The following is a 26,821-nucleotide window of genomic DNA, read 5'->3' on the forward strand; positions in this document are numbered from 1 at the left end:
CAAGTTGGCACCTAAGCTGGTCTTCAAAACGTTTCTGTGGGCACCTGTTATGTCGATCACCTTCTAACTCACCAAAAAAGACTGCCTTTGGCATACGTTCGCCCCCCATATGGGATACTTGCCCTGCCCAGTGTAACTGTCGGACCATAAGAAGTCCCTCTATACTGTCCATACTGGCGTTGGCAAGGACATCACTGTTTGTAGTGCGGTCTTGCCACCGTATGTCGATGATGGAGCGCAAGCATTTTTGGGGAAAGCACTCAAGTGGTCTTAGTTGCTTTCTGTATAATACCCATGTCTCATGTCCATATAGAAGGGTTGAGAGAACCACCGCCTGGTAGACACTGATTTTTGTTGGCAGGGGGAGCAATTTATTCCGACAAACTCTCGCCTGAAGGGCTGAGTAAGTTTTCCCAAGGTTTAAAGATAGACCGAGAGAGGCAGCAGCGTATGCAAATTCATTGACAGCGTTCTTGAGATCATGAGTTCAATCTTTGACATCTACTATCCCATACAAAAACTTAAGAAATGGTCATAACAGAGCTTCTCTATCCCGATGATTGTGCCCTGCTAGCTCACAATTGAGACATGGGCAAACACAAAACTAATAGTGGCTTTTAATTTTTCACCACTAAAACTTTAATGTTTTAATCATAGTCAAAGAATGCCAAAAAAAAAAAAACATGATTGTTTTCTGCTGTTGAGAACTTCATTCAACCATATACAATGTTAAGCTGAGATATAAAAAAAAACATGAGTCTTGTGAACCAATACTGAATTAACTTAAATGTATTAGATTGCTGCCTTATAAGGTAACCTGCATAAAACTTTTTTTTTATCTAGCTCCAACTAAATGACAATAATTAAAAAGCACAGGCACAAATTATGAGTCCATTTATTTTCAAAATATTGAAACACGACAATACCAGGCCAACAGGTTTTTGTTTTGTTATTCAATAAAAATAAATGGTAACAAGAAAATAGTTATACAATTTAAAAACAAACAAACACATTCCAATGGATACAAATCAACATGTTTTATACTAAAAAATTGTAATGGCATTTAAAAGTATGGTAAATATTGATACACTTATGCAACATCATCAATCAGCTATATACACAAACATACATTTGCACACATACTATCTAACTCTATGAGACATTCAACTTTTCAAAACTTGCTGTCGAAATTTTCTTAAACATCATTGGCTGTTGAATCCAATACTGAAAAACTTGTCTGAATGCTATTCCCACTACAATAATTTCCTACTTGTAAGTCCTTGATATAATGAAAATGATAGTGATCACATTTTTTTTTATGTATCATAGTTACTTATTTTAAAAGAGTAAAGCTAACAGTTTTACCAGTGAGTATACAATTTTTTTTCAAATTCAAAGTAAATAAGAAAACATACCACCACTTAAAATTAGAATAAAAATTCATCCGAAGAAAATTGGTTAAATGTTTAACAATATTAAAGGCATAAATTCTGCAGTATCTTTCTAAAAACTAAACAGCTTGTTTTAATGAGTAATAGCATTCAATGGTTCAGCCCTGATACTTTCAAAGTCAAGTCCATTATCTGTATCATCATCAACTTCCCCAATTACTGCCCTGGAAAACAAAATGTCCATATATTAGTGAGTATTTTTCTAACTGTTCTTAAACAAAATGAAAAGCAAGAAAATAACAAAAAGGTAAAATGGGTATTACTTTAAATTTAGTAGCCTAGCTAGACATCCATACACTTGACAGTTACCAGTCAATAAAGTTATCTCTACATTTTCTTTAAAGTCAAGGTCTGGTGATGGTGAGAGGGGCATTAGACAGTGTTATATAATCTTAAGATTGACAAAAGTTCTTATAACACTGTCCATACAACCGAATTTTATGGCAAGGTGTGTTGTTTCTGAATTCTATTTGTGATCAATGGTTTCAACTCTATGGTTGTGAACTCCTGATTTATTTTTTTTCCTTTACTGAAGTTCAATACAGATTAGGGCCACAACTACAAAAAAAAAAAATAAAAACCCAAGAAACATGAAAAACATTAAAAAAAAAAAAAAAAAAGAAAGCTTTTTATATGAAGTGTAAAAGTCTGTGCGATTTGAAGTATTTTTACCAAATGTTTTTGTTTAGTGTTATTTCATGCTTTTAGTTTTAGCTTTCTCAATATGCTATGATCCTTTTACTTATCTAGCTAGACCAGTTGGAAAATTGGGAAGGGGGGGGGGGGAAGAGAAAGGGAGAGAGAGAAGGGGATAAATGGGTGGATTTTGATTGTAATTGAATATAAAAGCATTTAAAAAAAAAAAGGGAAATAGGGGATAATTCAAACTCATGGCACAAGCAGACATGCTAACCACTCTACTAGTGAGGTTCTTGTGAAAATAGTAATCTATTGTTTGTTTCAAACTTACTTTAAGTCTATTAAAGGGGATTTATTCAACTTATACCACCACTTCAGTGAAGTACAATTTCTTTACCTTGTCTGAGACACCAAACAAAATAATTAACTACCAATAGTTGTTGATTTTTTTTATTGATTCTGTGTTGTCCGGTAAAACAAATAATTGCAAAATTTCAGCTTGATTTGAGATTGGGCGTCAAAGAAATAACAAGTACAAACTTTTTACCAGACAGACAGAGTGAGTTGATATTTAAGCTTTGTAAAAAAACAAAACAACAACATTGATTTAGACTAGTTTCACAGACTTACACATTATCTCCCCTAACAATGTACAATCCCAGAATGACTTGCTCTACACCTTGACCAGTGCTGTAGACTCGTTCATGACTTTCATCCAATATAAGATTGATGGTCTGGTCAAAACCTTTTAACAGCCCCTTGAAGAAAAAAAAGGACAATTCAGATTAAAATCTTTCAACGTTGTATAAAGAAATATCCAATGATGATGAAGTCATTTAATATGATTTCATGCTTTAATTTTTTTAGTTTGACTGGGAGTTTATAAATTTAAATGGTCTAAAGAATGATTTTAAAATGCAATTAATATCAGTTATAAATGTTAATCAATTACATATAATGTCACATTAGAGATTAATTTCTGCAAATGATACAGGGGAAAAAAAAGTGATTTGAAAATTTTCCAGTCTAAAGAGTGATTAGATACATAATATAGTGCTCAAGACAAGCTCTTTTTAAAAAATTATATATAAATCAAGATCTAGATTATAAACAAAGGCTTTTAATGTTAGAAATGATTTTAAAACTGTAATACTGTCAATGCTAATATAAGGGTTAAAATAGAATTGTCATATATTTATTGTAAGATGTACTTACCACAATCACTCGTCCATCAGCAGTTACTATTTCCACCATTTCTTCATACAAAGTTAAGTATTCAAATGAACTTTATTTATATATAAATTATAAATAATATTATATACAAGTTACTGTTTTATATTTAAAAAAAATAATGTATCTAATAGCACTTTCACAGGCTTTAACACACCAGCTCAATAAAGCTGAATTGGGCATGGCTTAGTAACTAGTTCTAAATGAAAAAACACAAGCAAGAATCATATTATATGACGTGTATATTTAATAATTAGAATATTAGATTATTAGATCTAGAATCTATACTATACTATATATAGATATTATTTAAAGATCTAGAGTCTAGATTTAGAATATTATATATATCTCTTCTATATATTAGATCTAGTTATTTATAATAATAATAGACTTTAAGTTATAAGTAGTACATATTTCACTGAGTACTTAGTAGACTAGTACTAGTAGTACTAGATCTATAATCATAACTAGACTCTAGATCTATCCTCTATAAAGTCAAATATAGTTTACATTATAAATCATTATTTAATAGTAGTTATTCAGTAATACACAGATTCTCTAAGCCTTTAGAAGACTCCTAGATATATGCCTAAGACAAGAGTTAGAGTAAGAAACTTCAGAGGCTAAGGCCAAAGCCTCCCTAGCCCTAGTGCCTAAGTCTAACTTACACTTGACCTACTATTCAGTATTCTAGATCTTAATCTAGAAATCTAAGCCTAAGCCTAACCCTAACTAGATATATAGTAGTTTATTTAATCCGGACATTACATGAATTCGGACATTCGCGTTTTTTGTGGTCATTAAATAATTATTTTAATATTTATTATAAAACTAGCGCGCTGTATAATGTGTTTGTCCATTTTCCAATGATTCTAACCCAATTTCCTTCCATTTAGCTGTCTTTTTATGTAAGAAAAACAAATTTCAAATTTGTTAGTCAGGTTGTTGTTTTTTTCTTATATAACCCGGATGACTTTACCTCTTCCTAGGGTTAAGACTATATTTTTTTATTGGCTAAGTCTATACTAATGAACCCGGCAATATTTATTCTGTTTTTGGAGCTGATTTATTTGATTCATAAGCCAAGTTGTTTGATTCCATAAAAAAAAGAAATTAATAGGGTGTCCGAATTAAATTATGATTTTCTTACCAAAATTTATTTTGGACAGCCAGTTTTGGACATAAATTAAAACGATCTTACATTATATTTGTTCGTTTGTTGTTTTTTTTTAATAGAGAATATGGGCAAATGTTTGGAGTGAGCTTGGTACATTGAATGAAGTTAAATGCTTACATCTAGACCTACTAAATAGATCTAGATTTATATAGAGAGAATATAGAGGATTCAGTTAGGCAAGAATGGCTATCCTTACCTGTACTATACTACAAAAGATCATCTGTATTAGAAATTTATTAAATGAATAAACAAAAAAACACAAACATTCAACACACATCTAATCATGCAAACATAAAATAAATCTAAAAGTCTGTATAGAAGTCAGTACCCCGGTGACCTAATTTAGGTAGAATAAGTGTGTTCATATTTTTACTTTTTGTGTTCGTATTTATGCATTTAAAATTACAAAGGCTATGCCTGGGGATCTTAAAATTTAGTTAATGTTAATAAAGAATTAAAATCTGAGTTTATTGATGCCTAAATATAGAGACTGTCCGAAATAAATTATGGTGTCAGGAATCAAATAATGTGGGTCAAATTTGTCCGAATTAAATGAAAACACAAGGCCTCTTTGACCTTAAATTTTTAAATATAATAACAAATATAGGTTAGGTAGTTAGGGGTACAAATAAAAGTAGTCATCCTTTATGCCTTATAAATCTCCTTAAATCTTAAACTTAAGAAGATTTTGATTGTAATTGAATTTAAAAGCATTTTCTTTTCTATGTCGAACCATTGTCAAATAATGTGATATCGAAGTCAAACTTTCAAATTTGGGTCTAGAGTCTATGTCTATACTGTCTATAGGATAGGTGTCCGAATAGCATAAACTACTCTAGTGTCTCTACTACTCTAGATCTAGTCTAGAATAATCTTAGTCATCTAGAATCTATATTAGTATATACTACTACACTCTCTATACTCTATCTAGAATCTAGACACTAAGACAGTAATTCTGAGTAATTAAAATATTACAAGTACAAGTACAAGCTTAGAAGCTAAACTAAGTTTTTTTTTTTTAAAAAAGGATACTATTTACATAATTTTCTAAAGCGGAAGCCATCTAGATGTGCGACTTTTTTTATTCTCTTGTTGCTAAAAAAAAAATCTAAAAGATTATTTGTACATTAAAGAGTCTTCAAGATAAGAGACTGACTGTGGTGAGTAGATTAGATCAGATCTACTTTATTTACATTGGTCGTCTACAATTCGAAACATAGCCGGAAACGCCGCCATTCAAGGGAGAAATCTTTATAAAATATCTTAAAATACAACAAAATTATTTTAAAAACTTACTAAAAGCTAGATCTAGATTTTAAAAATCTAAAGATATATTTTTAAATGTAAAATTTCTGAATTACATAAAAAAACTTAAGCGTTTAGACTACAAACTTGTTAAAATTATATAGTGTATAGACAACCCGCTAAGGAAAGATCGACATTGCAGTTAACACATTTCTAGGTATAAAGTAGTAAATCTGGGGTTTTAAACATGGTTATTATAGTAGTCTGTCATGTTTAGGTTTCAAATACTAGATCTTCAGAAAAAAAAAAACTTGAAAATTCGAATTCGTGATATTTTGCAGCTTGCAAAGTTTAGATAAAAAGGCTATATGTAAATCATATTATTGGTTTTTTTTCATAGAAATACATACTTAGACTTAGGTCTAGGCGGCAAGCTGTCTCCATAATGATTTGTCAGTGGCAGTAGCGTGTCTGAAGCCTCATCCCATCTGGTGTCTAATGTTTTGAGGTCCTCCATGAAGGTATGGCGGTTATACGAGGACGTTCCTGTTTGCGCTTTCCTCGTTTTGGCCTACATGTCATCGCAACTCTTGGTATGCGTAGTTCATTTTGTCGTAGAACATAATATGTCCCTCAAATTTCATGCGACGCTCGACTGTCACAACCTCGCTAAGTGTTCGACTCCCAGTTCGTCATAGGATTTCCTTGTTTGAGACCCGATCTGTGTAACTGACTCCCAAAATCCGTCTCAGCCATTTTTGTTGAGCCACATTTAGTCTTTTCTCAATTTTGACAGATGACTTCCATGTCTCACATGCATATGTTGCAGTTGGAAAGACGATTGTGTTGAGAAGGTGTATTTTTGTCTTGAGTCCAATGGCTTGGCTAGTCCAAATAGGCTGCAGCCTTTGGAAAATGCTTCCTGCTTTTCCTATTCGGCACGCTACATCATGATAGGCATCCCCATCATTTGTTATGATGCTGCCAAGGTAAGTGAACTTGTCCAGCTCTTCAAGCTTTGACTCGCCAACTCTGAGGGGCACCCTTTGCCTTATATCCCACTCGCGAAATTTTAGCCTTATCCAAGTTTATGCGGAGACCAATTTTGGGTGCCTCTCTATCTAGGCTCTCCGTCATTTCTTGTATGTATTTATTTGTAGCCCCGAGTAGTGCAACATCATCGGCAAAGTCCAAGTCCGACATTCGGTTTTGTTCACGCCATGGTATACCAAGGGCAGTCTGGTTCATTGCTCTCCTCATTATTTAGTCGATTGCTAGGAGGAAAAGGAAGGGAGATAAGATGCACCCCTGTCTCACACCTGTCTCGATGCTTAAAAAAAACGCTGTTGTTCCTTCTTCTGTTTTAATGCAGCAACTAGATTGACTGTATAGGTGTCGAAGGATCTGGACGAATTTTTCTGGGATGCCATATTCTCTATTTCCATAGTGATTCTCGGTGGACACTATCAAACGCTTTCTTAAAGCCTACGAAACTGATCGTTAGCCGTTGTTGGTACTCGAGACTTTGTTCTATGATATTTCGTACTACAAAGATCTGCTCTGCACATGATCTGCCTCTTCGGAAGCCTGCTTGTTCTTCTCTGAACCTCTAATCTACAGATTGTTGAGGCCGTCTCAACAAAACAGTTCTGAAAACTTTGCCCGGGACAGATAGGATATTTCCTTGTCACCGTCAGGTTCGAAAACCAGACCTGTTCTCATAAGCTAGGACTTGTTGCTCAATATTTCCTACCATCTATATGATACCAATTAACATGTAAGGTCTTAAAAGGACATTTTTGGTTTGAAATACCGTTCAGTTTCGGTAAAGACAGCATCTTATGACCTGCACATTCTAAGCGGCTACCACTGTTTAACATTTCACCTTGGCATAAAAAAACACAACACGTTTCCGGGAGCAACCAATCAAAATCGTTTATTTCGTAAATAAAGAGTCATACAGTACTATTATATCACATTACAGTATAATATACTGTTACTTTAATCCGCCTTAGAAAAAAGGGACGAGGGTGTGTGAGAAAGATTCCTTGTTTGGTACTGTGACCTAGCTCGTACAGTTATTTAGGCCAATTAGTATCCGCTGGAGGACAGGGGATGGCAGCGGGCAAGGTATGAACCCGGGACCATCGGATGACTTGATGCTAGAACAAATTCGAAAATAAAAACTGCATTGGCGTACAGTCTTAGCAAAAAATCTAGCGATCGTTCAGCACCTTGCCAAAAACAAAAAAAGCGTGGGAGCTCAGAGAAACTTTATGCACCAAACAGTGGTCAGTTTTTAGGCTTGGTTGAGCTGTTTGACAAATTCGACCCAACCATGTTACATGATGCAAGAACATGTCTGAAGAATTAAGAACGAGGAAGCTCACGATCAGTACCTCGGATATAGGATTCAAAACCAGCTTAAAAACCTGATGGCTTATTTTCCAGTCATCCTTGACTGCACGCTTGATGTTAGCCACAAAGAACAGAATTCTTTTACATAGCGTTTTGTGGACGTATCAGATCCAGAATTTAAGGTGGAGAACACTTCGAGTTTATGTAGTTAAAAGACCAATAGTAGACTACAGCTAGATTACTCAAAGAACTAAGCAATGAGCTAGCCCCATTGTTCAAAATACTCTTTCAGGCTTCACTTAACCAGGGCAGAGTACCAAAGGACTGGAAAGAAGCTAATGTCACCCCCCCCCCCCTATTTAAAAAAGGAGAAAAATCTGACCCAGGAAACTACAGACCAGTATCACTTACCAGCATCAAATGTAAAATCCTAGAACACATAATATGTAGCAACATCATAAACCACTTAGACAAACATAATGTCCTCACACCATACCAACATGGCTTTAGGAAATATAGATCATGTGAACAGTGAAACACAACTAATAGGACTAATTGATGATTTTTCAAAAGGTTTAGATAGTAGTGAACAAATAGATGCTATCTTACTAGATTTTTCTAAGGCTTTTGACAAAGTTCACCACCATAGTTTGCTTAAAAAATTAAAATATTTCGGCATTAATGGTTCACTGCATCAGTGGATTAAAGATTTTCTGATAGGGAGAGAACAAACTGTAATAATAAATGGCTCTAAATCAACACCAATAACAGTAAACTCAGGTGTACCTCAAGGAACAGTCTTGGGTCCACTACTATTTTTAATTTACATAAATGATTTACCAAATTGCATTACCTCAGGAACAAAAGTCAGATTATTTGCAGACGATTGCATAATATATAGAACAATGAAAACAACACAGGACACAGATATTTTACAAAGAGAATTAGATGAATTACAGAAATGGGAATCAAATTGGAGCATGTCTTTCCACCCAGAAAAATGTCAGTTGTTAAGAGTAACAAAAAAACTAAAACAAATTAATTCCACTTATCTTATTCATGGCAAACCAGTAACACAGACTAAAAACGCAAAATACCTAGGTGTTATAATAAATGAAAAACTGTCATGGAATCCACATATTGATGAAACTACAAAAAAATCAAACAAAGCATTAGGATTTATTAAAAGAAATTTCTATAAATCAAATAAGAACATAAAACTAAAATGTTATTTAACCTTGGTTAGGCCAATAATAGAATATGCATCCTCCGTTTGGGACCCCTCAACTCAAGAAAACATTAAAAAACTGGAACAGACACAAAATAGAGCAGTGAGATTCATAACAAACGAATATTCACATTTGACTAGAGTAACACCTTTAGTAAAATCACTAAATTTAGAAAGCCTTCAGGACAGAAGGCTCAAAAGTAAAGTAGCAATCATACATAAAACACTGAACCATAATCTTCAAATACAAAAACAAAATTTAATAAAATACTCTGAAAGACACAAAGATAAAGGCACATTCCTCGTCCCATATGCTAGGACAAATTTGTACAAACACTCCTTCTTCCCTAGTGCTATTAGAGCATGGAATGGGTTGCCTGAGCTAGCCAGGAAAACCAGTGACTTGGCTGAATTTAAGTCATTGGTTAATATGCATGACTAAATGCATGACGCGTAGGACGTAATCATCTTCTTTTTTGAAGTAACGTCTGTATTATATAAGATAAGATAACAGTACTTACGTAAGATAGCATGTTTTGTAACAAAAAAAAAAAACCTTCAGCGTTATAAGCGAACGATCCGTTAGCGTGACTTGGTACGATATATATAGTAGGCCTAGTCTCTTATGGCCCTGCATATGACATTCACCCAGAACCCAGCGCACTGCTAAGGCACTGCTAAGGCCGCCTCTGCTCTCATCGATCAATTTCCATGTTCTGTCTTGTATCCACCGTTCCTTGTATGAACCTCGCCTCCTTCCAATAACTTCTTCCGCGAACTCAATAGTGGTATCTCTGAAGTTGACCCATTCTTCTTCAAGGGTCAGTATATCTGCAAGAGCCTCGAATTGGTTCTTTAGTTTCAATTGGAACTGTGCTGCAATATTGCAGTCTTTGAGTTTGTCTACATTAAATGGGCGGGGTCGTGTGGCTCGTTTTGGTTGGCGTTTCAGTCGGAGCTTACATTTGCCACTGACAAGGTCTGAGCTGATATCGGCTCCTCTGCGGGTCCGCACGTCTAATAGAGATGACCTCATGACCTCCATCGTTTGGAGATGCAAATGTAATCGATCTCGTTGAAGGTTTCTCCATTTGGTGATCGCCATGTTTTTCATGTATTTATTTGTGCTTAAAATATGTGTTTCCAATTGAAAGGCTTTTGAATGCGCAGAGAGAAATCAATCGCTCGCCATTATCACTGGTGTATTTTGCAGAGCCATGTGGTCCCATTACGTATTCAAAGCTAGTTCGGTTGGGATTGATTTTGGCGTTAAAGTCTCCCATCAGTAGAATTAGTGGGTGTTTCATGAACTTTCATCAAGTGTGGTTTGAAGTTGATTATAGAAATGATCTTTGATGGTATCTTCTGCATCCCCTGTAGGGGCATAGGCCTATACTTGGATGGTAGTGATTTTGATTTGGTTTGTTTGGAGTCGAGCTGTAATGATGCGGTCGCTGACTGGCTTCCAAGCAATTAGCGCTGGAGCTGCTATTTTAGATATGATGATTCCTACACCACCAATGTGTTCCTTATCATGTCCTGAATTTATTATTGTCTTGCCATCATTGATTATTTGTCCACTTGATGTCCACCGCATCTCGCAGATCCCAAGGATGTCCAGCCGGTAAGAGTCAAACTCTCTTAAAAATTGGGCCAGTTTACCGCAATGGTTCAGGGTTCTTACATTCCATGGGTTTGATCCAACACCGTCATCGGGGGTTGGCCGCCCTCACCGCATGTATAGTTTTCCGTTTCTGTAGCAATTGTGGTTTTACAGGGTGGGGTCGCTAGCTAGCCCCACGCCAAACCCTCCTACTTTCTCACCCGGGCTTGGGACCGGCAGATGGAAATACACCATTCATATAACAATTCATAAAAGAACTATATAGTATTTAATATTAATGGTAAGAATGGTTGCAAATACGTAGGACTGAACTAGAAGGAAATGATAAGGCCGACACACTTGCCAAGAGATCAAATACACAGTTGACAACTGCACTCTAACGGGAAAAAAAAAGAAACTAATAGTGAACAGAATAGGCCTAAACAAGAAATGGACAATTTATCACCCGAATCATAAGAAAAACGACGCCTATTATAAGCTAACTCGACATGACCATGTCTAATTTTAAGTCTCAGAATCGATACAACACAATGAGACAATATATGTTCCGCAAACTGAAAATTGGGATTAGTAAAACTCCAAAACTGTACTCTTTATCAAGAGGCCTAAACAAAACACTGGCCCCATAACACACCCTATATAAAAAAAAAAAACACTATATGGAGAGCTGCCTGATTTGCAGTTATATCAAAAACATATAGGCCTACAAGAAGAAATGGAAGTAGGCCTATTTATTTTATGACATTTATACACACATTTTTGCTATTTTCAGATACAGATGACACGACTACCCAGTCACATGGTGTAAATAAACTTTTTAAAAGTTTAATTCGACAACTCCACAGTCACAGCTCATATTAATTAATATTATGAGGTATATAGTAGGTGTCACGTACACTATGACCATATATGGTAACAGTTTCGGGTTGTTTGCCGACATAGCTGGGAAAAAAAACCAAGCATGTAATTAAATGAACTCCATTGGTTCCGAAAGTTAATTGTTGTACATTAGACTGCAATGATTGGTTGGTCTGGGAGGGGTAAGTTGTTGATCACGTGATTACGAGCTGAAACCCGGCGAAGATGCAAAATAGCCTCAGTCTTGTTCTGGAAGTTGTAGTGATAACATCTAACTTGTACGTAACGTGAAATTGAGAATATATATTTTATTTGTATCAAGACTCAGATATACTATTGTGTAGATTCAATTCAAGTTCATTTTTACCATTGTAACTATTTGTGAATAGTGTTTTCAAGTTATTAACTAAAGTTATTTTTTTTTTGAACGAAGAGAAGTTTCTTCATTGAATTTAGAACGTACTTAGATCATATTTGTCAAGTAGTAACTCCTAGACCTAGATGATCCTCTTATCAATTGGCAACATTCTGTATGATCGTATTATCAATATAGATCTGTCTACTTCTATACGATCATCTTATCGAAAGATCATTTCAAGATCCTCGGCAATCACGATCATTGATGGTGCAATATAGTTCAAGTCTGATTGTGACAGTGGCACCATTTTAGATTGTGACATTAACACCATTGATGATCGTGACAGTAGGCTACTGCGCAGACAGTGACGTTGGGCTTCACTATCCGTGCAGGGGAGAGAGACAGACAGACAGACAGAAATCAACTTACTTCTTTTTAATCATTTTCAATGTTGGTGGTTAAAGCCTAGGTCTATATCAATATATCAATTTCAAATACAAAATTGTGTCCGGAGTCGGATATAATAATTTATATAATTATATATTGACTATTGTGTTCTTTACGTTATCGTCATCTCTGATAATACCTTTATACATTATAGAAGTCGAAGTAGTGAGAACGACTCTATAGCCATCAAGAGCTGGTATGAAGTTCTTGACAGAAAACACAAACTCTCTTTTGTAATCTTGTAGGTTAGACTTTCAAACAAAAAAAAAACTTCGAATGGATAGTTTTGAGGTCATACGATGTGAATGTTCAATGAGTGGGCATTGCATCGTATTGGTTTCAAAATCAACCACCGCTAGAAAACAAACAAAACATAGAAACTTCGAATGGATGATTTTGAGGTCATACGATGTGAATGAGTGGGCATTGCATCGTATTGGTTTCAAAATCAACCACCACCAAGATAACATTTAACATTTATATTTCATTTGTCTTTGACAAAAATTGTTTAGTATGGGGATAGAACGCAGGACTTGTGTGTCCTTAGCGAGACGCTCAACAACCAGTCGTTCTAATAAGTGCTGCATTTTATTTTGAGATAAATGATTCAGTCTTTTACAATATCTAGATCTGCATGCCAGAAGAATAAGCGACTGGGGAAGTTATATATTGGCTAAAATTAAAATACTCCCGATTATTGTATTAGACAAAAGTTTGATAACTAATGAACTCACAGACATCTTCCGGACACTGAACATTCATAGAAAGATTTTCATTACTTATCAGAGGGCGTTACTGGCGCAGACCTGCTATCTCGCTAGAAAATGTATTAGTGAACGCTTTCTCATAACGGGACTACTGTGAATTTTGTTACCCTTTTAATCAATCCCATTCCTGGCACGCCATAGAACGTTTCAAATTTGTAGGCCTAATTGCTATAAAAGTGTTTTATGTATAATTGCTACTTTACATTTCAGTTTTCTGTCCTGAAGGCTTTCTAAATTTATTGATTTTACTAATGGTGTTACTCTAGTCAAATGTGAATATTCGTTTGTTATGAATCTCACTGCTCTATTTTGTGTCTGTTCCAGTTTCTTAATGTTTTCTTGAGTTGAGGAGTCCCAAACGGAGGATGCATATTCTATTATTGGCCTAACCAAGGTTAAATAACATTTTAGTTTTATGTTCTTATTTGATTTATAGAAATTTCTTTTAATAAACCCCAATGCTTTGTTGAATTTATTTTTATAGTTTCATCAATATGTGGATTCCATGACAGTTTTTCATTTATTATAACACCTAGGTATTTTGTGTTTTTGGTCTGTACTGGTTTGCCATGAATAAGATAAGTGGAATTAATTTGTTTTAGTTTTTTTGTTACTCTTAACAACTGACATTTTTCTGGGTGGAAAGACATATAATGCTCCAATTTGATTCCCATTTCTGTATTTCATCTAATTCTCTTTGTAAAATAACTGTGTCTTGTGTTGTTTTTATTGTTCTATATATTATGCAATCGTCTGCAAATAATCTGACTTTTTTTTTGTTCCTGAACTAATGCAATTTGGTAAATCATTTATGTAAATTAAAAATAGTAGTGTACCCAAGACTGTTCCTTGAGGTACACCTGAGTTTACTGTTATCGGTGTTGATTTAGAGCCATTTATTAATACAGTTTGTTCTCTCCCTATCAGAAAATCTTTAATCCACTGATGCAGTGGACCATTAATGCCGAAATATTTTAATTTTTTAAGCAAACTATGGTGGTGAACTTTGTCAAAAGACTTGGAAAAATCTATTAAATCACAGGGAGTAATGTCTTAAGTTCTAAGAGCCCTACTTAATATTAGAACAGACCACCGACACACTTCCCAGTGTCACTCCAGGTCCTTCAAACAGTTCACTATAATAGTATCACACAGGACAACACTTAGCACCAGACTGTTCAGACTCCCATAACTTCAGTCTCGTACTACTTGTGTTGAATGGTGCTCTGATGCGCACCATCAGTGTGGCGCTGGAGCGGAGTTACAACAATATCAACTCATTCTGTCTTGTAAAAAACTTTGTTCCTCCCACACCCAATGCCGTATCAAGCTAAAATTGTGCACTATTATTTCTTTTACCTGATAAAAAAAATAAAACCAATTAGTTAATTAACTATTGGTTATTAATTATTTTGTCTGGTATCGAACAAGAGAAAGAATTTTTAATTGTACTGACTGATGTGGTAAGAAATATGCCACCACTTTAAAGTTTGAAACTAACTATAGATATCTATATATAAAACGTTCTATCTTCAAATCTTCATAAACACTTTGCTAGCACAGTGATTAGTGTGTTGGCGTGAGGAAAATTGACCCCCCAAGTTACAGTTCACGTCTTGGAATTTTTTTTATATAAATGCATTAAAAAAGCGATCACTGTAATATTTAAACAGATACCCCTGTAATTCTTTAAATTCTCTATCCCCCCCCCACACACACCTTTCCCAACTGGTCCAGATAAGTGATAGGATCATAACGTATTGAGAAAGATAAAAGCATGAAATTGCGCGAAACAAAAAAATATTTTTAATAGCACAGATGTATCAACTAATAGTCTAGATTAATCTAGATCTATTACAGTTTGAGTTTAATGACATATAAAAACTAATTGATATAACTATAATAATCTTAATAATAATTTAAGCTTTGTTTTTCTGTTTTTAAGTATTAAAAAATATTTTCGAAAGCTTTAATAACTTACCTTTTTATTAAACTACTTAGGCCTATACGGGCATATTTCTAAAAGAATGTCATATTTTAGAAGGAAGAAACAGAGTAGGCTACTTGGAATGGAAATTGAATCTCATTTCCTTCTTTTAAAATAAATATTCAATATATGCATTGCAAATTTTATTAAAACATTAATAATAACACATAGTTCCATGTATAATGGTTACAAAAATAATCTTTCAATCTAGGGACTTTTTGGAAACTGTTCTTGGGTTTATTAATAAAACTAAACATAAAAATTGTCTCAAGGAAATAAAAATCAACAAGAAACATGGCGCATCAACAACCAGTTCATCAAAGACCACTTCAGCAAGATTGGGCAAACAGAGAATATGTCGAAGTTATCACTGGAAGTATTAAAAAAATAACTGATTTTTTGAATTCTTTTGGTACGTGTAAAATTTTGCAAGTCTATGATCTAATTTAATACCAGAAAATCTACTTCCAATCTAAATAGATCTCTTAACACTTGACTTGACTTTACTTAGACTTAGATCTAGTATTTAGTAGTATTTAGTTATACTAGATCTATAGTCTAGTTATAGTTTATATTGATAATATAATAATATTATTTTTAATATTCATAATATAGATAGTCTATAGTAGATCTAGATTATTCTAGATCTAGATTCTTATATTAGGCACACCGTATTCGGGAACTAGGTCAAATTTTTATTTTATTTTTTAATTTGGTGACGGTTTAACTTACAAAAAAACTGAAAGCAGATTCTTATTCTTCAACTAAAGGACTATAAATAGTATAAGTATAAAAATAGCTGTGTTTCTTTGAATTACCACTCATAGTCATAGTCAAGATTTTATTTTAAAATAAATCAGGTCACTTCATGCTCCTATAATAAAGTTATAAACGCAGTTTTTGTGCTTTCTCCTTTAGCGCACATCGAGCATCGTTAAGAAACACCACTATGTTATTGCTAATAAATTATATCTGTGTTAATAAAAAATTATTTAGATTGTATTAAAAGAAGTAGATTCACTTCTCCAATATGTATTTATATTATATTGCCTCTCTCTCTCTATATGTATATATTTTATATATATATATATCGTTTATAGTTTATTTATTTATATATGCCTACCTATATAATCTATGTGTAGAAACAGAAATAAATCTATATAAATTATAGATCTATAAATTAATTATTATAATTTAATAAACATGATATTTTCAACTAGGCTACATCATGTATTTCTCTGTCTCTTTCTTTTAATTCCCATCCAAGGACCCTCTTCTTTTCATAATTTGGATGTTCGTTTTGTTACACCTTAACATGCCCTACCTCCCATAGATGCTTATATTTCTTTTCATGACTCTCTCCCCCTTCCCTCCACTGCCTGTATGATAGGTTGTGACACTACACGCTTAGTGTATACCTCTCCTCACCACCAGCGCTCGCCTGGCGTGATCACCTGCAGTGGGCATGGTCTCTGGCTTCAAATTAGCAGCCCGCACTTTTTCTTTCATTCATAAATTATATATTCTAGATATCACGATCTAGGTCACTTTTATTCATTGAAAAAATCATAGATTTATTAATCCCATTTTGCCTTGTGCACTATAGGAGAATGTGTTAAATTCATTATTATCGTTGAAACACCTCCTTTTTTAATTTTATTTAACAGCTAACAGTATGAATGTTATTGGAATGTCTTTCTAAAGATGTTTGGGAGCTAATTTTAATATATCCACCAGCCTACAATCAAACAGGCTAATAATATAGCCTTCATGCCTTATATGGGTATGAATTGCCGGGGGAGGTTAAAACAATAGCTTTACATACTTGGTTACTGAGAATCTAAAAAACTGCCATATGCTTTGGAAAAGCGGAACAAAAATACAGGAACTTATCTAAAATTGGACATGCACTGTCCCGAAACATCGTTTTTAGCTCCAAACATAAAAACAAATTAATTATAAACAAAAAAAGCGACATGTTTCTTAAAGGAGAATTCAATGTGCCTTATATAAGAAGCTACTATATTATGACTATAATATAATAATTAAATTATTATTAAAACACTTAGGCTTAGCCTTAGACTATAGAGACTTATAGTAGTTAGAGTTAGAGTCTTAGACTTTTAGTGAGTTAGTCAGTTACTCAAGTTACTGAGTTAGTGTAACCTGTTAATAACTGTAAGATTGTTAACTCTAACTACTAATATAAACTAAGTAAGTTAACTTAGTGAGTAAGTCTACTCTAAACTGAACTAAAAACTCTAAACTAAAGACACTAAACTCTGAGTAAAAATAAAGTGTGACTAAAGTAGCTGACTCTAGTCTAAAGTAGTCTAAAAACACTAAAGTAACTCTAGTCAGACTCTACTACTCTCTGAGTCTGAGTAGTCTGAGTCTAGTAGACTCTCTAGTAGATCTATATAAACTGAAGTATATAGACTCTAGAATCTAGATCTACTCACGACTACTGATCTAGTAGAGATCTAATAAAGTTTTTATCAAGACTAAAATCTTAATCTATTTTTAACTAGAAAAAAGTCTAGAATTTAGATCTAGAATTAAGATTATCATTGACATGACAACAGCCTACTACAGGCTAGGACTAGATTATCATATATTAAATAAGATTCTACATCTAGAATCTAGATTGCTAAGACTAAGATCTTATAGTTTATAGTTATAGCGATGATCATGACATAAGATATATTCTTAAGTATTCTAGTACTAGATGCTAAGAAAAAAAAAGATACTAGAATCTAGACTAGGCTGACTAGCAGTGAGTCCTAGACCCTCGGACTAGATTCCAGATCTACTCTAGCTAGAGTCTAGTTTAAGTAGTTTGTTAAGTTAGTCTAGAAATTATATCTAGATTAGTTACTTTCCGACTCGATTCTAGATCGAGTCCGAAAGTAGATCTAGTTTAACTAGTTCAGTTATCAGTAGACTGAGTAGTTGCACCAATTTTGAAAAATACCATTAATTAATGTAATAATAAATGTTTAACAGAATGAAAGAGAATGAAAAATGCTTGCCAACAACACCAAATTTATTATGCTAGCAGTAGTATTATTGGTTCAAAAGTTATTGAGATTTTAAGTTTGTCCAAAGCGCCCTGACATCCTAAAATTCTATGAACTAGATCTAGATTAGAATTATAGACATAGAGAAATTTAAAAAGTGAAGCAATTAAACAGTTTCAAAAGAGGAGTTTCAATTTATAAGTGGCAGATAAAATAAAATTTTAATAAAAAAAAATTATGAGTAAATTATGAAAAACGTAATGTTTTCTAATTTTCTTTTTAGTAGATAGAATTCTAGAATCTATATAAAGTGAGGGCTTGAGAGCCTCAAATCCTCTCTTTTAAAAGCCCTGGACAGAAACCCTGCTATTTTGTGTAGTGCATACAGGTTGAGAATTTTTGGTTTCCAAAACCTATCGAGACGGAGATCAGCAATTCTGGGCCCATCAAAAAGAATATATATGAGACTCAGTTTCCTCTTCTTCCCCGCAGCCGAGGCACTTTAAATCAAAATTTGGCTATAGCCGTGAGAAATATGAGACAACAGGACAGTGGCCTGTCCTGCACTGTGCTATAATAGCTTGCTGAGGCCTGGACAGCCTCCACTATGCGGAAGTGCGGTCAGGGTGCCTCATGCGCTCCCAGACTCCATGGTGGCTTCTTGGGTCTTATCCCAGCACTCAAACCACTTCCATTTCTATTTTTAGGATTATAGCCAGAGCATGATGAAAACTCACAGCCTGCTCGGTGGGTGGTGTTTGCCCTCACTGGCGGGCCAAGGAGTCTGCAATGTTGTTGCCAGTCTCACCTATGTGACTTGTTAACCACTGCATTATTACAGGGTTGCCATAGTGTTGCTTTATGTTGTGTGAAGCCATGATGACAGTGTCGGCATTGGGGCGACCATGGTCCAGGGCTTTGCAAAGCCTGTAGTACAGGTTTTGAGTCATTGACCACAACAATTTGTGATGCCCTCTAATGCCCCTCGCCGACTTAAGAGTTAATGACTTTTAAGGCTTCACAGACTGCCATGGCCTCTGCATCAAAACTGTAAACACTACCATATGGTCCAAAGATTTTGACTGAATCACAGCCAAGAAACTCAATGTAGGTTACATAGCCGCGCTTCCAGAATCAGACGATGCTGACCCATCAGTAAATGCAAAATGGCACTGGGCTTGAAGGCATTAATGGTCTCCAGTACTAGAATTTGAAAGTCGTTAGCATATCTGATGAAAATTTCATGCAATTTAATCTCAAATAGTTAAAAAGTTATTATTAGCATTAAAATATTTTTAAAATATTTGTAGACACTTCCTGCCGTTCAAGGCTAGCACTTCTCAATCAGAAATTAACACAACTGGAGAGACGAGTTGAATACATTGAGGCCAGAGTAAGACCTTTTTTTTATATTCTTTAATATATCCATTACCTTTTTTTTTTCTCTAAATTTATCAACAATCTAAAGTTAAAAAAAAAGGAAATTACTTTTTGTGTTTGGGTGTGGATAGTCACATCATCAATATGTCATTAATAAGATATCTCTATAATACTGGGCGAATACAGGAGCCTTCTCATACCCTGAAAAAAAATCTTGTTAGTTTCTAAACCTGACTTTAGAGATGTTACATCATTCTTGCTTCCCAGTTTCCCTGATCTTCTCATATTCATAATATGAAAATTTTAAAATTCATTATCTCTCAGAGTAGCTTGATACAGCATTTGCTATGACAAATTAAGTCTATAACACACTTCAAATATTTTAGCTCAATATTTTTTTATATTGGCTGAATGGTAAAATACTTGGCTTCCATACTGAGGGGAAATTGAATCTTAGTGAAGGCTGGGATTTTGAATTTCGGGACGCCCCTTAGTCCATACAACTCTGATAGGTACCTAACATTAGTTGGGGAAAGTAAAGGTGGTTGGTCATTGTTCTGACCACATGATATCCTTGTTCATTCAGACATAGAAACAGATGACCTTTACATCATCAGCCTTATAAATTTCAAGGTCTGAGAGGGATCTTTACTTTACTTTCTATTTTTTATTAATAAAAATGTATCAAAAGTGCAGTTCATACAGTGGGGGTCTCAGCTAAACATTAGAAATGCTAATTAATTTAAAACATGAATATGTTTTAGTGACTTATTGCAGAAAGTCTTAAAGTTTTGAGAATTGGTCAAATAGATTAGTTGAGATTAGATTAAGTTTTTTAAATTCAACCATATATTCGAAAATTGGGGTTAATTCAAATGTAATAGTTTCTTTGGAGTCGAAGACATTGCCATTATGCATTAGTCCTATTTAAGTTCTGAAATGTTCTTTTAAAAACTACTTGCCAAAATTCACACAAATTATGTTTAAAAAAAAATGGATTGAAATTAGAATTTGGAAATATAGGGCAGATAAAAGGCATATCAGGTGTTTTTTATTTAATCATTCTACCCCTTTACATATGCTATTCTAGTCATTAATCATTGAAGCTAAACATGCTTACCTTAGTCCTACTTTTTTTTTTTTTTTTGTATTAGATACCTTTTTACATCATTTTGTATTCCCCCAATGTATTTTTTGTAGGTATGCATTCTTCAATGTTTACATCATGTACATGTGTCCTGTATCTGTTCCAGATTGCACAAAATGAGCCCCTCTCAGCGAATCATTTAGATGAAATAGAGATAGGTTCTGAAAATTATGTTTGAGTTGTATCTCTCACACACACCCTGCTGTTTTCAGGCTGGGTAAAACACATCTCCAGATGTTTGTTTTTTTGAGTGTCCCGTTTTAGTTTTTTTAAATAGTTTTTTTTTTTGTACTTTTAATTGCTTTTGTGTTTTGTTTCTCTGGTCTTCTTAGTTTTTATCCTTTGCAACTGCGCTAGTGTGAGCTATTCCTTATAAGTAGAACAGTTGTCAGCATCTTTTTTTGTTCTTAGCCATTTTCTTTTTGTTGAACTGACTTTGCACCTTGGAAAGTAGTTTTCATGCCTGCTATGAATGTTCAGCTTTGTATAAATTTATTGTTTAAGCCATTGATATAGAAAGCTAAATTGGTTTAAGGATAGGTAGATAGATAGATAAATAGGTTTGCCAGATTATAATACAAAATCTAATTTGGATTATTTTTTTTTGCATTTACCAGATTAGAAAACAAAATCTCATTTGGTTTTAAGGATAGATAAGTTTGCCAGATTTCCCATTCTCACAAAGTTAAAATTGTTCACAATTATTTACTGTCAAAGACAAGACAAGAATCAATCCAAAAAATTAACCAATTAATAAATGATAATTAATTATTTTTAAAGAGAAAAATGGGAGATAAACCTTGCAATATTTAGAGATTTGTCAGCTATCCTCTCCTTTTTACTCAAAATAAGCTTTGTTTAAATAAGTAAAAAAAAATATTTTGCTTGTTTTTATTTAGGATGTAATTGTACAGACTAAACTCAGACCTACTGGACAATGCTGGTTTTCTCAATAATTTTGGAAAACAATAGATTGATATTTATGAAATTACATGATTTTAATATTATATTTATTCAACTAATCTGGAAAACAACCTATGTTATTCTTCTATCAAAATATATTTAAAAAAAAAAAAGATAAACATTCTAAAATATATTTAAAAAAAAAAGTACCAGTACTGGTGCACGTGGGCTCGGGTTCAAGAATATGTTGGTGGGGCCCCCAAACCCATAAGAAAAAAGAAATCGAGTAGTCTTTATGTATCAGTCTATTCCAATGCAAGTGGTGCACTTTTTTTTTAGTTGTAATAAATAATGTCATTACGCTTGATTCAGTTATTACTCCTTATAAATAATAGTGTCTTATTGGAAGCACCACCAATATATTTCAAGATAAATCGTGATTTCTACTTGGACTATTTGTTCAGCCATTACTGCAGACTTTTGGTTCTCACAAATATGATTTTAGGCATAGCCCTCGACACTAAAATCAGACTGATGTGCTCCTTGCTCATAGCCACATTCTTATCTGCTTGCGAATGTTGGATGCTAACTGCAGAACTAGAGAGGAGGATCCTAGCATATATGGCGCATATTGGATTTCCTTTAGTATTTTGCTAATATTGCATTATCCAACAAGCTAATTATCTAGTTTTGAAATTGTGGGGCGAGGTAAGTGGTTGTGTTTTCTTCAACACTAGATCATACTTGGAAATCAAACCAAAGTGCAATTATTTTTCCACTTTGGTATCACCCCCATAGGCTCATGTGAGCCCAGTTGGTCACGAATCATAGTCCCCATCATTGTCCCAATCGCTATGAAACCTCTATGAGCCATATGGCTCTACGACAAAGGCTGATGGCCCCTAATGGTCGTTGGCCCGGGTTCATTGAACCCCTTGGCGCCATGCATGGATGCTATGCCACTGGACAATACCTAATAAACTTAAAATATAATAAAATAATCTTCAAAAAATATTTGATTCAATTTGGGTATTAAATCTGTGACACTGTCAGCTGGTTGAACATACCATTTTTTTTATTCGGCCAGCGCACAAAGCATACTTGTGCAATTATTTATTGGTATGGACATTTAGATCTAACACTAGACCTAAAGCTCTGATTTAGGACTCTTGTCTAGATCTACTTCTATGATCTAGAATCTAGATGAAATCTATATTAGATTTACGAAAAAATATAAGCAAAGCTTATAAACTGCAATAAAATTTAAGAAACTTTAAATTTTCTCAGTTATCGCATTTTCAGTACACTCTGGCTGACTACCTCTTGTTTTTTTTTAAAATAATAATTCCAATGATAGACCTTTAAATCTAGACTTAGAAGACAATGAGCAAAATTTTCCTGAACATTAATTTATTATACTCCTTAATCAATAATGCCTAACGTTTGGGAATTCTCGAACGCGACAGTCCTTTCAAAACCGATGTTGGATCTAGACCTAGATTTTGTTTCTAGCCAAATTTCCTTTCTTTTTTTTTTTTACTTTAAAAAATTTTAACGTCAAACTAGAGTTATCCCCATGTGGCCAAGGAGCTAGTATTCTTTTCTCAGCGATATACATCAAGTGTTAAATTTCTAGGAAAATCATTAGTGCAGTTTTTGAGATAAACTATCCAGGTTCCATGAAGTTTTGACTTAAATAGAGGTATTGTAAAAAAAAAAAAACAACTACAGAGTGAGTTTAAAGGTCAAATGTTGCAAAAAAAAAAAATCAAAAAATCAAATGATCCTAATTGTGGGTGGGGGTAATTATATTATTTTTGTTTGGCATTAGTCATCCAGCACTAATGTAAATTCTATTTTGTGTTTGTGGATATTGTTGTTGTAAGGTTACACTACTTCATTGTCACAACATCATTCTGTTGTTTGATCCACTATTGATCAGCAAAGATTAACTTTTTCTGAATATGTCTTAAATGTGCTGCACTTGTGGTTCCATTTTATTTCTCTGATGGAGTGTTGAATGGCAATGTCAATTTTTAATCAATCTTGATGGGGTTTAGATGAGTTGCTCTGATTAAACATTTTTGAAGTTTGTAAAATTAAATATGAAACAAGGTTACAAAGACAGTTTGTCTGGAAACACAAACTCAGAAGTGGTCCACCAAGGCAGGTAAAAAGGCAGGTTTCAATATTTTCAGAAAGAATATAAGAGTGAAATTCTATCAAAGGCAAAGACAAGAATGGAGAAAGTAGGTTGACAGATCTGTGTGGTGCCCCAACGGTCCAGCAGACCAAGGGATAGGGGAAAGTGAAGGTTAAGTTAGATGTGAACCTGGCCTAACTGATGTCATATAATGAGTATCTAATTGATCTAATTGTTTTGTAGATGGTTAATCTCTTATTCAAAGCCTCAAGAAAAAATAATTTCCATTAAAGAATATTTAAAAATTACTCTAGTTTAGGATCCTATGATGACCTAGCGGCACTGCAGTACATGCAATAATATGAAAAACTACTTATTAATTGTTGTTTTAAATTATGTTCCACTTATATGCATATTAAATAGATTTTTTCTCTTTTAATTTTTTTGTAAATGTAGTAGTTAATATGACAGAACTTACTTAACTTAGCAATAAATTTGTACAAAAAAATTTTTTTTGACATAAAATCTAAAACGGTTTGCATATATGTGTTAAAAATATGGTAAATAGTCATCTCCCTTACTAAATAGCCTCTCATGTTTGTAACTATTAATAGTGAATAGTTGTAAAAATGGTGTATTTTTATGAAAAAACTGCTTGCATAGTTGATTTTAAAAATTAAATTTTACACTTTCAGAAAAGAAAAAAGTAGCCGTTGCATCAGAACTTTGACAGCTCTAAAATATCATGATGTCAGATTTTCAATATCTTTTCTAGTTTACGAGATCTAAACAGGATAGTTGGACTGACAGACAGACCACCAAAAACTAATAGCGTCTATTCCCCTTTTGGGGGCTGCTAAAAATGTACACATTTGATGAATGCCATTGAAATTGTGTTATCAGGCATCGTCAAATATTGCTTGTATCTTTAAATGTTAAAGATGGTTGGACTATCTGGATATGTATACAGTTTTTGTTTAGGTTAAAAATACTACATAATTACATCTTATTTAGATAAGTCTGTTCCATTTAGCTGGTGTCATTTGTTAACATGGTGAAGCGTCAGTAACACAATCATTGTTTGGAATGACATCAACATGGTTCACTTAAGATGACTGTGTAATGCCATTATGTGATTCATTAACTCTTTCACTCCGTAATTATTTACCACATTCTGGTGGAATCAACGCTGGTATCGTCAGTTAGGAGAGAAAGAATTAAAAATTATTTTTTTTTAAAGTATAATGTGTATACTGTGGATTGTGTTTGGACATGATCTTGCTGAAAAGGTTCCACTTGCTTCTTGGTTGCCTAATGAATAGGAATTATAAGAGGTCACATAAATGACTGCTATTATTGCTATCCAGCCAAAGTCCTATTGACACTAAAAATTAAAACACATTATCTTAATTCTTGATAGACTGCTTTATTATTAGAATTATACATTTCACCAAACAATGAGTTTTAATGGATAACTTTCTGGAAAACCTGAAATTTGATTAGGATAGACATCTTTTTTTTTTTTAATTTCTGCAGAAATCTGGTGCATTTATAAATCAATAAATGCCTTCTGATGTTTTCTTTTTTTTCTTCCTGGAATGCTTCTTTAAAAGAAAATCTAACAAGTCAGAATTAAATTCTTTGAAAACTATTACAGGTTTTGCATGTTACTTTGTGTGTGTACTAAAGTTGCTGGATTCCACAGTTCATTTGCTTGGCATGTTATCATCAATATCTTGTTATCATATGCACAAGTGTGACTCATATCTCCTATAGATAAAAGTCGGTATCATGTGGCAATTGGAAGTTATCTTAACCCCAGAGTGTTATATCAACATTAAGTGTTATAAAACACTTTAGAATAACTCCATTCTGTTTTAGCATGCTATTTTAAGATACCTTTAACCAATTAATTGACTTCCATATAGTCTGACTTATTGTTTCTTCAACAGATTTAATAGTTTTCATTATTTACTACATTTTAATATTATTTTTTGCTTTGTTAAAGGATTTTTATTAGTAATTAATTACAACACTGCACTTAGTGAAATTTTAATATACGTAAAAATAGTAACTGCATTAGAAAATACTTTCAATGAAAAAAAAAAAATGTGTTGATTCTCTTTTAGGTAACTAAAGGTGAAACTCTGTCTTGAAGAGAAAGTAAAAAACTGAGCATGGATGGTGAACACCAAGTCAAGCGAAAACCAAATAATCAAATTATGTTTGTTGTTCTTTCACCATCAATGTTTTTATAATGAAGTTTTTCTTAATTAAGTCTACATATATCAACACCATTGTAACAACATTTGTAAACACAGTTTAAGAATAGACTTGCTGTATGTGCAATACAAAATGAGAAACAAAATTATGTTACGCAAAAAAGCTGTTGATTAAAAAAAATGCCAACCTCAAAACACTTGCTTGTATAACACACTTCAATTATCTTCATATTTATTTTATAATTTAAGCTTTCCCGTTTTTGGTCATTAGAATTTCTAGACATTTTCTAAGACTTACTTATTGTAAACATGTAAATAAGAATTGTGTGTTTGTGAAAGACCATGGTGAATGCTGCCAATTACTTTATTATTATACACCTATTTCTTTAATGAACTTGTGAATGAAAAGGTTAATTCATATATTCTTAAAAGAACATCATTTGAACCTTTAATGTGTGTTTGTGTGTGTGATTCTCAAGAAAATAAAAAAAAAAAGTAAGATAATGAAATTGGTAAATACATTCTTTCACAGTTTAATTTATGAGTGTGGGAGATGTTGTTTTTTTTTGAAGAACTGTATTATATGTTTTTGTTAATAAATTTAACATTTTAAAACCATGTTATGTTTTTATTATCT

The 26,821-nt window shown here is 33.3% G+C and overlaps 2 protein-coding genes across 2 annotated transcripts; one reads left to right on the plus strand and one right to left on the minus strand.

Annotated features, from left to right (window-relative positions):
• Positions 1-881: 881 nt before the first annotated feature.
• LOC129926025 (U6 snRNA-associated Sm-like protein LSm8) lies at positions 882-5,826 on the minus strand. Its single transcript, XM_056027847.1, has 4 exons — positions 5,530-5,826; positions 3,306-3,346; positions 2,721-2,848; positions 882-1,615 (listed from the first exon to the last, which is right to left on the minus strand). Exons 1-4 carry the CDS (start codon positions 5,558-5,560, stop codon positions 1,525-1,527), a joined length of 291 nt encoding a protein of 96 aa, XP_055883822.1. The 5' UTR covers positions 5,561-5,826; the 3' UTR covers positions 882-1,524.
• A 9,795-nt stretch (positions 5,827-15,621) lies between these two features.
• LOC106056029 (probable protein BRICK1-B) lies at positions 15,622-26,802 on the plus strand. Its single transcript, XM_056027289.1, has 3 exons — positions 15,622-15,781; positions 19,700-19,782; positions 26,092-26,802. Exons 1-3 carry the CDS (start codon positions 15,664-15,666, stop codon positions 26,116-26,118), a joined length of 228 nt encoding a protein of 75 aa, XP_055883264.1. The 5' UTR covers positions 15,622-15,663; the 3' UTR covers positions 26,119-26,802.
• The last annotated feature ends 19 nt before the right edge of the window (positions 26,803-26,821 follow it).

The sequence above is a fragment of the Biomphalaria glabrata genome, chromosome 4 (genome assembly GCF_947242115.1).
Source record: "Biomphalaria glabrata chromosome 4, xgBioGlab47.1, whole genome shotgun sequence".
Lineage (NCBI taxonomy): Eukaryota > Metazoa > Mollusca > Gastropoda > Planorbidae > Biomphalaria > Biomphalaria glabrata.

What these genes read in the sequence shown, in the direction of transcription:
- LOC129926025 (XM_056027847.1), bottom strand. Translation starts at nt 5,560, where the DNA reads ATGGCTTCCGCTTTAGAAAATTATGTAAATA. An exon ending in TTTAGAAAATTATGTAAATA is followed by an intron (nt 3,347 to 5,529) that starts GTATCCTTTTTT and finishes CTTTGTATGAAG; the next exon opens with AAATGGTGGAAATAGTAACT. An exon ending in ATTGTTAGGGGAGATAATGT is followed by an intron (nt 1,616 to 2,720) that starts GTAAGTCTGTGA and finishes TTTGTTTTCCAG; the next exon opens with GGCAGTAATTGGGGAAGTTG.
- LOC106056029 (XM_056027289.1), top strand. Translation starts at nt 15,664, where the DNA reads ATGGCGCATCAACAACCAGTTCATCAAAGACCACTTCAGCAAGATTGG. An exon ending in TGATTTTTTGAATTCTTTTG is followed by an intron (nt 15,782 to 19,699) that starts GTACGTGTAAAA and finishes AAATATTTGTAG; the next exon opens with ACACTTCCTGCCGTTCAAGG. An exon ending in TTGAATACATTGAGGCCAGA is followed by an intron (nt 19,783 to 26,091) that starts GTAAGACCTTTT and finishes ATTCTCTTTTAG; the next exon opens with GTAACTAAAGGTGAAACTCT.